This window comes from Pongo abelii, chromosome 5 (assembly GCF_028885655.2).
Source record: "Pongo abelii isolate AG06213 chromosome 5, NHGRI_mPonAbe1-v2.0_pri, whole genome shotgun sequence".
Lineage (NCBI taxonomy): Eukaryota > Metazoa > Chordata > Mammalia > Primates > Hominidae > Pongo > Pongo abelii.
Genome location: NC_071990.2, coordinates 148296376 through 148310908, shown reverse-complemented (window position 1 = coordinate 148310908; position 14533 = coordinate 148296376). Strand labels below are relative to the sequence as shown.

At 33.7% G+C, this 14533-nt stretch overlaps 1 protein-coding gene across 1 annotated transcript in view; it reads right to left on the bottom strand.

Annotated features, from left to right (window-relative positions):
* Nucleotides 1-14533, bottom strand: part of ADGB (androglobin) — a 203556-nt gene that overhangs the window by 89733 nt on the left and 99290 nt on the right. Inside the window, exon 13 of the mRNA XM_002817462.5 lies at nucleotides 10709-10838. Coding sequence (XP_002817508.5) covers nucleotides 10709-10838 — 130 coding nt within the window. The remainder of the gene's footprint in view (nucleotides 1-10708; nucleotides 10839-14533) is intronic.

Genomic DNA, 14533 nt, shown 5'->3' with positions numbered 1-14533 from the left:
CATGCCCAGCCCAGAATGTCATCTTTAAATCAAGAGCAATGCTTAAAATTACTTCTAATTTTAAGGGATTAAATAAGACCTTTACAATTTTGAGGAAATGACTTCCAAATTGGAATTTTATATCCTGCCAAAATATAAATTAGGTGGGAGAATGGAATGTAGGCATCTTCAAGCATGCAAGTGCTCATAAATTTTACTTCCTGTACATCTTTTCTTAGGAAGTATTGGGAGATGTGCTACACTAAAATTAGGGTTTAAACCATGAAAGAAGAGAGACCAAAAATAGGAAGTCCATCAGAGGAGAGAGACAAAAGGAGGTCTAAAGGTACCAGGAGCAAAGTTCTCTCAGTTTACACTGAAGCAAGACAGCAAAGGAGTGCATGGGGTGATGTTTCAAAAAAAAAAAAAAAAAAGAACAGGCATTTATAAAATATTTGATGTATTTGATTATGTAGAAAATGATGGATAGAGAGGTTATAATTTTTGTAGCGTTTGGAAAGACCTACTAATGCTTCATATAGTAAAGTGAGCAAAGGAAAAAGTGCAGTAATTTGCTTGTATAAAACCTTGTGTAAGAAATGTTATCATATTTGCTTCAGCCGTAATAATCCTCACAAAACAAGAATGTTGATTCAACCAAAAATTACAAAATGACAAAATCTTGAAGACAGGGGAAAGTGTAGATATGGGATAGTAAGTGAGTTCAGGAGTGCTAAGTCTTTATCTCCCATAACAGGAAGTCAAGAGATAACATCTAAATTAACAGATCAAGATATAATAGCATGTAGTCATTCAACAAATATGTCATGGTGTTTGCTATATGCTAGGCATTTTCACAGGTACCGAGGGAGAAACAAAATATAGTCAAATAAATATCTCTGCCCTCATGAAGCCTACTATTTAGAATTATGGAGATATGTATCAGAAGAAACAGTTAAATAAAATAAAAGTGGGTGACCCTGGAGAAGACTGAAAAATGAGGAGGTGTAGGGCATGCTGGCTATTTTTTATGATTATCTTCTGGATAATCTTTGTTTCTTTAATACAATCAATAATTTAAATTTTTTTAAAAAAACTTCAAAAAATGTTGACAGATATTCATTCTCCTCAATCACCTATTAATCTCTGCTTTCTAATTAACATTAATAGATTTGTTCATCTGTATGTGATGATGTGCCCTCCAGAGTATCTTATACCATCACATAAGCTATCACATTCAACAAATAAAAGCCAAACCAATTAAAGAGGAGTTTTTCAAAGTTTCATTATGATTTGGAACATCAGTTTACGGATACCTTCCATCTCTAAGAATCTATTGTTATAATTTAGAACTACATTTACAAGCATTGTCATATTGCAGTGGCTCAAAATTTTATTATAACGTTTGAAAGTTGCAGAAGAATTCCTCTAAAAACAATTGTGTATCTATATGGGAAAAAATAAAATTGGTCTCATCATTTTATATCATACACAAAAATCAGTTCCCAAGTAATTGGATTTTATAAAAGTAAAACTATAACATTTTAGAAGATGATTAGAAAAATAGTTTTATGACCTAAGAATAGGGCAGATTTCTTAAACCAGATATAGAAATCTCAATCATATATAATCATATTACATATATATAATATATAAAATCATATTATGATTATATATGATTGAGATTTCTATATCTGGCTTAAGGAACCAGATTTATATATGAATATATAAATAAATTCAACCACATTAAAAATAAAAAAAATTGTTTATACAAAGACAATATTCAGGAGCTCTTAGCAGTCATATGGCAGAACAAGACTTTCCTGTATTTGCCCCCTGCAAAAACATCAATTTGAAAAATAATCCACATAAGAAAATATCTTCATAAGAGCTAAAGAAACTTGGTGAAAGGTTATAGCAACTGAATGTAGCACAGAAATAAGACACATTGAAGAAGGTAGTAAGGACAGTTTTGCATCACACACATCACTCCCAATCCCAGGAAAAGAGAGATACCCTCTACTTGGGAGAAGGAAAAGGAAGTAAGGACTGGAGTTTGCCTTGGACCTAAACACAGGCTGGACCAATAAAGCAGTAAAGTAGATCCCTACCAGGCCTAGGGTCCAGGCCATCCAATAGACCCTGGTGGCTGGCTGGCCCCCATAAACTGAGGCCCCAGGCCCACCCTTGTGGAAGCTGATACTCTAGGTCTATGCCGGCATCAGTCTAGCCTCTGTGGAACCAGATTTCAGGCTGGTTTCCAAGGACACACATTCTAGACCCAATCCTGCAGACGCAAGTGCCAGGGTTGCCCACCTGCTGATCTAGGCACTAGACCAGCCTGTTCAAGGAATACAGTAACAAACCTGCCTATGGGCAACCTGCCATGAATCTCTAGATGATCTGACTGGTGAAGGGCTTTCCCAGACAAGGCCAGTCTGCAAATATTAGAATAATTTACTACTCCTAAATTTACAGACACCAACCCATGGTTACAAGGATCAAGAACAATAATGGAAACATGACCCCACCAAAAGAACAAAATAAAGCACCAAAAGCCAGCTCTAATGAAATAGAGATTTATAATCTGCCTGACAAAGAATGTGAAATGATTGTTTTAAGGAAACTCAGTGAACTTCAAAAATAGCAAAACACAATTAAGTGCTATCTGGAAAACAATGAACAACTAAGACAAGAAATTTAACAAAGAGATTGGATTATTTTAATAAATTAAACGGAAATTCTAGAGGTGAAAATTACAATGAATGAAATGAAATTAAAAATGCAAGAGAAGGTCAACAGCAGAATCAATCAAGCAGACAAGCAAAAGAAACTGTAAAATTGAAGACAGGCTATTGGAAAATATGCACTCAAAGGAGGAAAACAGAAAAAGAATGAAAAAGGACTACACAGTTTATGGGGCAGTATCAAAAGAGCAAATATTTGAGTGATAGGAGTTCACAAAAGACCAAAGAGAGACAAAGGAGTAGAAACTTACTTAAAGAAATAATAGCAGAAAACTTCTCAAATCTGGGGAAAGTTATATATATCCAGGTAGAGGAAGGTAGAAGGTCTTCAAAATCAGATTTAATCCAGATAATACTATGCACCAAGATATACTGTAATCAAACTGTCAAAAATCAAAGACAGAGGATTCTGAAAGCAGCAAGAGAAATGAAGCAAATAAGGAGTTATAATTTCTCAGCAAATTTCTTAGTAGAAACCTCACAGGCCTGGAGAGAATGGGATAATGTATTCAAGGTACTGAAGAAAAATAATACTAAGAAAGACTACTGTACTTAAAAAAGATGTCCTTCAAAACTGAAGTGGAGATAAAAACTTTCCCAAACAAACAAAAGCTGAGGGAATTCATCACCACAAGATCTGTTTTATGAGAAATACTACAGGGAATTCTTCAAGCTGAAAGGAAAGAATGGTAATCAGTAACATTAAAAAATGAGAGTATAAAACTCACTGGTAAAAGTAAGTACATAGTCAAATTCAGGATACTCTAATACTGTAATGGTGATGTTTAAATCACTTACATCTTTAGTATGAAGGTTAAAATTTAGTATGAAGGTTAAAATTACTAAAATAATAATAATTGCAATAATTTGTCAAGGGATATACAATGTAAGAGATTGTAAATTGTTACATCAAAAACATAAACCATAAGAGAGACAGAGTAAAAATGTAGAGTTTTTGTATGCAATCAAAGTTAAGTTGCTATCAGCTTAGAATACGCTGTTACAGCCATAAGATGTTTTATGTAAGCCTCATGGTATTCATAAAGTTAAAACCTACAGTAGATACACAAAATCAAAGCAAACCACTAAAAACATAACCTAATCACAAAGGAAAACAGAAGAGAAGAAAGAAACAAAGGATCTACAAAATAACCAGAAAAAAATTAATGAAATAACAGTAGTAACTGCTTACCTACCAATAATCATCTTGAATGTAAATGGATTAGATTCTCCAATCAAAAGGCATAGAGTGGCAAAATGTATTTAAAAAACAAAGACTCAACTATATACTGCCTACAGGAGACTTACTTCACCTTAAAGACACATATAGACTGAAAACAAAAAGATGGGAAAGGATATTCCGTGCAAACGTAAGGCAAAAGAGAGCAGGGATAGCTATATTTATATCAAATAAAATAGACTTTAAGTCAAAAACAGTAAAAAAGAGACAAATAAGGTTATTTCATAATGATAAAGGTGTCAATTTCTTAACAGGATACAATAATTATAAATATGTATGCATCCAACATCAGAGCACCTAAATGTATAAAGCAATATTAATAGATCTAAAGGGGGAGAGAGACTGCAATACAATAATAGTTGGAGTCTTCAGTACTCCTCTTTCAGCAAAGGATAGCTCATCCAGACAAAAAATCAAAAGAAAACATCAGACTTAAACTACACTTTAGATCAAATGGACCTAACAGATATATACAGAACATTGCATCTAGCAGCAGTGGAATACACATTCTTCTCAAGCTCACAAGGAACATTCTCCAGGATATTCATATGTTAGGCCACAAGGCAAGTCTTAACAAATTAAAGAAGATTGAAATCATATAACTACCTTTTATAACCACAATGGAATGAGTCTAAAAATCAACAACAGGAGGCATTTCAGAAAATTCACAAATACATGGAAACTAAACAATGTGCTTCTGAACAAGATATTAAGAAGGACATTTTTAGAATATCTTGAGACAAATGAAAATTGACACAGTAACATGTAAAAATTTATAGGATGCAGTAAATGAAGCTCTAAGAGGGAAATTTAAAGAAGAATTTCAAATTTAAAACCTAATGTTACACCTCAGGGAACTAGAAAAAAAGAAAGCAAACTAAACCCAAAATTAGTAGAAGAAAGGAAATAATAAAGCTCAGAACAGAAATAAACAAGAAAAGTAAAAAACAAAACAAAACAAAACAAAACACTAAGCTGATTTTTGAAAAGATAAACAAAACTCACAAACCTTTTGCTAGACTAATTAAGAAAAAGGAGAAAAGACTCAAACAAAATCAGAAATAAAAAAGGAAGCATTACAAATGATACTGCAGAAATACAAAGAATCCTAAGAATCTACCATGTATAATTATATGAAAACCAATTGGATAACCTAGAAGAAACAAATTTCTAGACATATACAAATTACCAAGACTGAATAATGAAAAATATAAAATCTGAACAGAACACTATGAGCAAGGGGATTACATTAGTAATAAAAACTGTGGCTTATGTCTGTAATCCCAGCACTTTGGGAGGCTGAGGCAGGTGGATGATGAGTTCAGGAGATCAAAACCATCCTGGCCAACATGGTGAAATCCCGTCTCTACTAAAAATACAAAAGTTAGCTGGGTTTGGTGGCATGCACTTGTAGCCCCAACTACTCGAGAGGCTGAGGCAGGAGAATCACTTGAACTCGGGAGACAGAGGTTGCAGTGACCCGAGATTGCGCCACTGCACTCCAGCCTGGCCACAGAGCAAGACTCCATCTCAAAAAAGAAAAAAAAAAAGAAAAAGAAAAGAAAAAAAACCAAAAAACTGTCCCATGTTGGCCAGGTGCAATGCTTATGCCTGTAATTACAGAACTCTGGGAGGCCAAGGCAAGAGGATTGAAGCCAAGAGTTTGAGACTAGCCTAGGCAACATAGCAAGACCCCATTTGTAATTTTTTTTTTAATTAACCAAGTGTGGTGGTGCATGCCTGTAGTAACAGCTGCTTGGGAGGGTAAGGCAGGACGATTGCTTGAGCCCAGGAGTTCAAGGCTGCAGTTAAGTTATGATCATGCCACTGCACTCCAGCCTTGGCAACGGGGAAAGACCCTATATCTTAAAATAAAAAGTCTCCTATTAAAGAAAAGTCCAGGACCTTATGGTTTCACTGCTGAATTCTACCATATATTTAAAGAATAATTAATACCATCCTTCTAAAACTCTTCCAAAAAAATCTGACAAAGAGAGAATACTTTCAAACTAATTATACAGGGCAAGCATTATCTTGATACCAAAGCCAGACAAGGACACTATAAGAAAATAAACCTTAGGTCAATATCCCTGATGAACATATATGCAAAAATCCTTAACAAAATACCAGTAAACATAATTCAACAGCACATTAAAAAGATCATTTACCATGATTAAGTGGGAGTTTTCCCAGAGATGCAAGGATGGTTTGACATATGCAAATCTACAAGTATGATATACCACATTAAAAGAATAAAAGACAAAAACCATGCAATCATGTGAATAGATGTAAAAACAGCATTTCACAAAATTCAACATCCTTTTATGATAAAAAACCTCTCAACTGACAACTAATATAAAGAAAGTACTTCAACACAATAAAGGCCATATATGACAAACTCATAGCTAACATAGTCAACAGTGAAAAGTTGAAAGCTTTACTTCTAAGATCAGGAGTAAGATAAGGAAAATAACCACTTCTATTCAACATATCACCTAAAGTCCTAGCTAGAGCAATTAGGCAAAATAAAGAAAAGGCACTCAAATTGGAAAGAAAGAAGCTAAATTTTTTCTCTTTTCAGATAATACAATCATATATAGAACCCCTTAAAACCCCATTAAAAATACTATTAGATCTAATATATAAACTCAATAAAGTTTCAGGATACAGAATCAACATACAAAAAACAAAAATAGAAATCAGTAAAATAATTCCATTTACAATAGCTACCAAAACATATTTAGGAATAAATTGAACTAAGGAGGTACCTATATTCTGAATACTATAAAATAAAACATTGATGAAATAAAATAAGATTCAAATAAATGGAAAGATGTCCCATGTTCATGAATTGAAAGAGTTCATATTGTTAAAATGGCTGTACTAGCCAAAGCAATGTACAGATCCAATGTAATGTATCAACATTCTGATGAGATTTTTCACAGATATATTAAAAACATCCTAAAATCCATGTGAAACCACAAAAGACCCTAAATAGCTAAAGCAAAAGAACAAAGCAGGAGGCATCACACTACCTGACTTCAAAATACACTACAAAGCTATAGTAACCCAAACAGCATGTACCACCATAAAAATAGACCAATGGAACAGAGTAGAGAGTCAAAAATAAATTCAAGCTATTATGGTCGAAAAAGATTGACAAGGACACACAATGGAAGAAAAGAGAGTCTCTTCAGTAAATGATTTTGGGATATCCATTTACAAAAGAGGAAAGTCACCTCATACCATATACAAAAATTAACTCAAAATGCATTAAGAACTTAACTGTAAGACCTGAATGTATGCTGAATGTATGAAACTATTAGAAGAAAACATAAGGGATAAGCTCCAAGAACTTGGCCTGGGCAACAAGTTTTAAGAAATAATCCCTAAAGCACAGGCAACAATCACAAACAGACAGAAGGAATTACATCAAACTAATTTTTTTTTTTTTTTTCGCACAGCAAAGGAACAATTATAAGGAGACAATCTATAGAATGGGAGAAAATATTTGTAAATCATACATCTGATAAGAGATTAATATTCAAAACATATAAGGAACTCAAACAACTCATCAGCAAGGAAACAACCCAATTGAAAAATGAGCGAAGAATCTGAATAGGCATTTCTCAGAAGACATACAAATGGCCAACGTACGTGTTTTAAAAAATGCTCAACATCACTAATCATCAGAGGAACATAAATTAAGACCACAATGAGATATCACTTCACACCTGTTAAAATGGCTGTTATCGAGAAGACAAAAGATAAGTGTTAGTAAGAATGTGGAATGTGGAAATAAGGGAAACCTTGTACATTGCTGATGAGAAGGCAGAATGGTGCAGCCACTGTAGAAAACAGTATGGAGGTTGGAAAAAAAAAAAAAAAAACTAAAAATAGGGCAATCATGTGATCCAGCAATCCTACTTCTGAGTGTGTATCCAAAGGAAATGAAATCAGTGTGTCAAAGAACAAAGAGATACCTGCCTTCCCATCTTCATTATAGCATTATTCACAAAGCCAAAATATGAAATCAAACTAATTGTCCATCCACAGATGAATGAATAAAGAAAATATGGTATATATACAAAATAGAATACTATTCAGCCTTTAAAAAGAAGGAAACTTTATCATTTGCAATAACTAGGATAAACCTGGAGGATGTTATGTGAAATTAAATAAGCCACACACAGAAAAATAGATACCACATAATCTCACTTACACGTGGAATCTAACACTCTTGAACTCATAGAAGTGGAGCGTAGAATGGTAGTTACCAGGGGCTAGGTGTGGGTGATTGGGAAAATACTGGTCAAAGGATACAAAGTTTCAGTTAGTAGAGATAAATTCAAGAGATCTGATTTGCAACACGGGGCCTGTAGTTAATGTATTCTTGAAAATTGGTAAGACCGAAGATTTTAGTGTTCTCACAACAAAAAATGAAAGGAACGTGAAGTAATACATGTATTAATTAGCTCAATTTAGTTATTCAGCTATATATATATTTCAAAACATCATGTTTTACACTATAAATATATACTTTTTTATCGATTAAAAATAAATTTTAAAAAGACAAATAAGAGTGAAAAGATAAACTTAGAACATATGAAATACATATCTAACAAAGAATAAGTCTCCATATTTCACAAAGAATATCTATGAATTGGTAAAATAGTAAAATACAACCCAAATGGAAATTAGGCATAAGACATAAGCAGGCATTGCACAGCAGCACAAACAGAAATGGCAGTAAATGTATACAAAGCTGTTCAGTCACAATAACAATCAGTTCAATGGAAAAGCAAAATGAACTACTTTTTCTTACCAATCTGATTGGCAAAATTTTTAAAAAACCTCTACACACTCCATGTGGCTATAAGGAAATATTCATACAACCTGGGTGTAATCTTATCGTGTATATTTAGCAATAATTATTTTAACATTCCAATAGAATTGTATTTGTTGGCCAAACAATCCAACTACATGTACAAATTCATTCATAGCAGTATTACTTATAATAGCAAAATATTAAAATCAACCCAAGATTCCATCTATAGAGATTGATAGAAATAAACTACAGTTCATTTACATAATAAAAAATTATGAAGCTTTAAGAATGAAGATACTCTTTAGGTGTAGATTGGAATTATCTCCAGCATGTATTAAGTACTTTTAAGATTATTTAATTTTGAGTAGAAAAAAAGGAAGTTGTGAAATATTGTGTGTGTGTTTCTTTGCATTTACATTAAAAAATCCTGAAAGTTTCCTACAGAGGCCAGAATGGTGAAAATGGGATAGAGAGGTACATAAATGGAGGCAAGATTTATTTACATTTGTTTTACATTGGAAAGCTCAGCATCCTACTGCTCAAGCTCATTGCCAAGGTCTGATTTTTCAAATTCCAAAAATAGCAACCTCAGGCATATATGGGTTAATGTCAATACATTATGCATTTATAATAAAAAATAAAATACCATTTTATACCCACCACATTAGCAAACATCATATGTATCAAATGCTGTCATAAAGAAAACTCAGTGTTCACAGATGTGGGTATTACCACACCCATTCGGAAAATGGTTTGGCATTTTATTGTAAGGTCAAGCAGGTGAATGAGTGCCCTATTAACTAGACTCCTAGATTCATATCCTAGAACAGGGTTTCCTAATATGATATCCAATGAAGCTCATAGTTAAATTTCACGAATCCTTTAACGTGGATGGTTAGAAAGACATTACATGTTTGACACTCAGCATTTTTTTTTCAATTACAAATTTGCCAATACAGGCAAGTAGTCACAATGTTGAGAGCAATAACTGACCCTATCCACAAAATGTCACAATATTTTATATTATATTATAGTTGTTGCAAATATCTTACAAGAATATGTAAGCTGATTACTACTTAGAAATTACAGCAGGTATTAGACCTACCGCTGTATTTCATGTGGTCATATCTCCCCATTTACAGATACTCCTGTGACCTATATAGCTAGGTAACTATAGCAACTATGCTTAGTAGTCATTCAACCACCAAATAGTGAAGTTGTATGTTCTCTCACAGTGCTAATTATGTTCCTTATCAATAATTCTCAGTTAATAAATATGGAGAAAAAGATGAGTTGTTTTCAACATGTTAGAGCTTTAAAAAATTGTTAAGGGGAGCCATAGCACATAAAGGGTTATGAACCCTGAAACTAAAGAAACTCTTGTACCTGTTTCAAGGGACATTTGAGAAAAATCATGGTACCATTGCTTACAATAGTAAGAAACAAAAAGCAAGAATAGTAAGAATATTTCTTACAATAGTAAGAAACAAGAAGCAACTAATATAGCCACTAATACTGTGATAGATTAAAAACCATTTGTAGCATAATTTTATACAATAAATACCATTGGTTAGTGAAATGAACGGGACACGAAACAAAAGAGAGGAATCTCACAAACAAGATGTTACGTTATAATTGCCAGAATGAGAAAAGTCTGAAGTTGTTTAATACCAAAATCCGAGTGGCAGACAGAAAATACAACCAAGAAGAAACACACAGGGGACTTCTATAGCAGATGACTATTTCATTTTCTAACTTAGGTGATAGATACATAAGATATTTATTTTAACACTATTCTTTATACTGTTCAGATCCATGTTATACATTTTTTTGTATGTATAGTATGTTTCACAATGTAAGGAAAAAATCTTATATCATTAAGAGTTGGGCCAACAGTAAGAGTCACATAGTCACCTGAGATGTAGCTTTTGTTATTTGACTCAAGTCTGTCTGGCTATGTGTTGCAGTTTCATCAGTTTCACTGACGGAAGGTAAATCAGATACTGGAGGTATTCCTTTCTTAATTAAGGAGGGCACAAAATGCCTAAAAGGAAAACAAAACCCCAAACTTCTGTTATTTTGATCTTCTGTTTAAAGTTACAATAGAAAGTTCTGATTGTGTTCTGTTTGTCATTCTCATTCTTTTACTACCAGTAGTGTTTTTTACCTCATGTTAAAACATTGAATGTCTTTTTATGCTACTAAAAATATTGTATATTAGTCAACAAATTGATGTAAAAATTCTAGAACACTGTTTTAAAGCTTTGGTGGTCATCTTTGGATTTTGATGGTCAAAACAGAAATTTGATATGTGGAATTGATTTAATTAAGTATCACAGTGAGGTATCAGTGAAACAGAACTAGGAGTCAGAAATTTAATTATGAGTCTTGAGCACTTAAGTTTATAACTGTGACATTCATACCAGCTACCCAAGCATATAGTCTTCCTCTCAAGTAATTGGCTGAGATGACTTCAAATTGTCCTTGCCATCGCTAGAATTTTATAGGTACGTAAAGACATTTTTGTAGTATATGTATTTTTTAAGTAAGTGTGTTTCAAAGATAAATTCCATGTCTATAGACTTCATCAACTTGGATATTTTTTCCAGTTAGTGTTTTGTAAAAATTCACTTGTAACTAAACTTCTCTGATTTACACAAAACCGCCACTAGAGGGTAGCACAAACTTGGTTGTGAGTCTCCAATTCTACCAGACATGGCCAGGAGCCAAGAATGGGAAAACCTGGAGTGTTGCTACAAAGACAGTGTTCCTAAGATAGAAAGTTGTGATAGCAGTCACTTTCAAAGGCTCACTAAAAAACAGGTTTGCTCTTATGTTGACCTGCGACAGCAAAGCAGGACAAGGGGCATGTCTATCACGTAGGATGAAATGTCATTCACATATCTCTGATTTGGCTCTGTCAGAGATGAATATGTAAATGAACTAATAACAGATTCAAGCAGTGAATAGATTAGTCGAATCCAATCAGGTGATGAAGCCGCCTGTATCTGAGTATTACAATTTCATGTACTTTAATCAAGTAATACAGCTGAAAGAAGATAAAAAGTAAGTAACTCAGGGAATTTAGGTTATGAAACTAACCCATTTGGGGTCCCTATTAGCATAGAGATTCTAAAAGGCTGGCTATGACTATTCAAATTGTAAGAAAATTTGTCCTTGAGGTCTGCAGTTCTATTTCTTGCAACCCACAAAATCTCTGATATGCAAACTCAACTAGCTGAGAGATAAAAATTATTTTGAATAGCAAAATCATCATCTTAGAGAGTGTGGTGGTTAATTTTAGGTGCCATCTTGGCTGGCTTGAAGGCTGCCTAGGTGACTAGTAAAACATTATTTCTAGGTGTGTCTGTGAGAGTGCTTCCAGAGGAGATTGGCGTGTGAGTCGGTGGATTGAGAGAAGATCCACCCTCAATGTAGATGGGTGTCATCAAATTACCTGGAGGCCTGGGCAGAAGAAAATGACAGAGGAAAGGTGAATTCACTTTCTCTCCTGGAGCTGGGATGCCCTTCTTCTCCCGCCCTTAGACATCAAAAGTCCAGGGCTTCTGCCCTTCGGACTCTGGGACTTGCACCAACAACTCCCTGGATTCTCGTACCTTTGTCTTCAGGCTGAGAGTTACACCATCAGCTTCCTGGGTTCTGAGGCCTTTAGATTTGGACTGAACCACGTGCTACTGACCTCCCTTGTTCCCCAGCTTGCAGACAGCCTATCTTGAGTCTTCTCAGCTTCCATAACCAATGAGCCAATTCCTTTAATGAACCTCCTGTCATATATCTATATTTGTATATTTATCTATATCTATGTCGATGTCTATATTCCGCATTCATTCAGTCTCTCTGGAGAACCCTGACTAAAACAGTGGGTAGCTTAAGCATAATATTAATCAGAAATCATGAAGCATTAACATTTTTATGTTAAGTTTAGAAAAATTCTGTGTGTGACTAAATGTCTGTGTTCCTCCAAAATTCGGACATTGAAACCTGATCACCAATGTGATGGTATTTGGAGGTGGAGCCTTTGATTAGGTCACGAGGGTACAGCCCTCATGAATGGCGTTAGAATCCTTACAAAAGAGACCACAGTGAGATCTTTTGCCCTTTCCACCCTTTGAGGCTATAGAGGAAAAGGAAGCCATCTATGAAAGTGAGCCCACAGCAGACTAAATCTGCCAGTGCCTTGATCTTGGACTTCCACTCTTCAGAACTGTGAGAAATAAATTTCCATTGTTTATAAGCCACCCAGTCTATGGTATTTTTGTTATAGCAGCCCAAACAGATTAAGATACTATGTGTGAGTTTTTATAATATATGAAATAATTTAGCTTGTTATATAATCTACAAATTAGGCCTTTAAATATATAGCTTAATATTTAATTTTAGCTATATGCTTAAGTTAAAAGGCATTGGAAAATTTTGGTTTGTAAACACAAATAGTATGTATAGGAAAAATTAAATGTCTACAAATACATGATTTTGATTATTTGACTTTTTGTAATGATTTAAATACTTGTGAAGACTTTTTTTGCTATCATTTTTGGCTTTTAAAATGCTTGAAGAGAAAACAAACTAGTAAAGTTGTAAATGCAATGTAAAATATTTAAATAAATTTAGCTAATTTATTTTAAGTGTTTATAGAGATTACTACATTGATTTATTAGAAATTATAACACAAATTTTATGCTGGGCATGGTGGAACTTGCCTGTAGTCCCAACCTCTCGGGAGACTGAGGCAAGAGGCACCACTTGAACTCAGAAGTTTGAGACCAGCTGAGTAACAGAGCAAGACCCCATCTCAAAAAACAAAACAAAACAAAAACCCAAAAGTTTGAGAAAAAAACTAGATTTATTAATTTGCAACAATAACAAGATTTTAAAATGAAAATAGAAGGAAATATTTTTTTCTGGTTATAAAGCTGTCCCACATGGCTTGACATTGCCAACTGCCAATATTTGTCTAGTAGTGCTGTGCAGTGCTCCCTCCCTACCCACTTTTCAATGTTCAGTTGTCGATACATAGAACTGACAAAGCCTTAAAGGTAAAATATTTGAAGAATATCTTTAGTATTATACACTTAAATAGAATAAATAAAAGTGTAAATTAACTGCCTGTGATGTAGAGTACCTAAAAGTAGGAAAGCACAATGAACACAGTACAGATCTAAATTTTGACTGCTTTTCTCTTATCAGTTTATATTCCTATCATAGATTATAATCTATCCAAGAGAAGGCTAAAACCATATTTAATGGCCATTATATGTGTGACCGATGGCACAGACCATTGAATAATTTTAATAAAGTTTTATTGAAGCTTAAAATAGCTGTTTAAATGTTCTTAAACAATGAATGTACACTTGCTGAAATATCACAAAGTAAACATGGTCATATCACCATTATTCAGATCAAGCGTTTTTCATATTACTAGCAATCCACAAACCCTGCCAGAGGCATGTCCCAATCATGGCCAACTCTCCTCACCACAGATAACCACATTGGTTACTTCCAACACCATATATTGCTTTTTAAAATATTTCTTTTCTTACTGTATATTAATAGGATAACTGAAAACTAACCATGTAATTTGTGTACCAGACTTCTTTGGTCTAAATTTTGTGAGTGTATGTGAGATTCATCCATATTGCTTTGTATAGCAGTCTTTATTTCACTTTTATTGCATTATATTATTGCATTATATTTGTCTTTGGTTTTACTATGATGTGT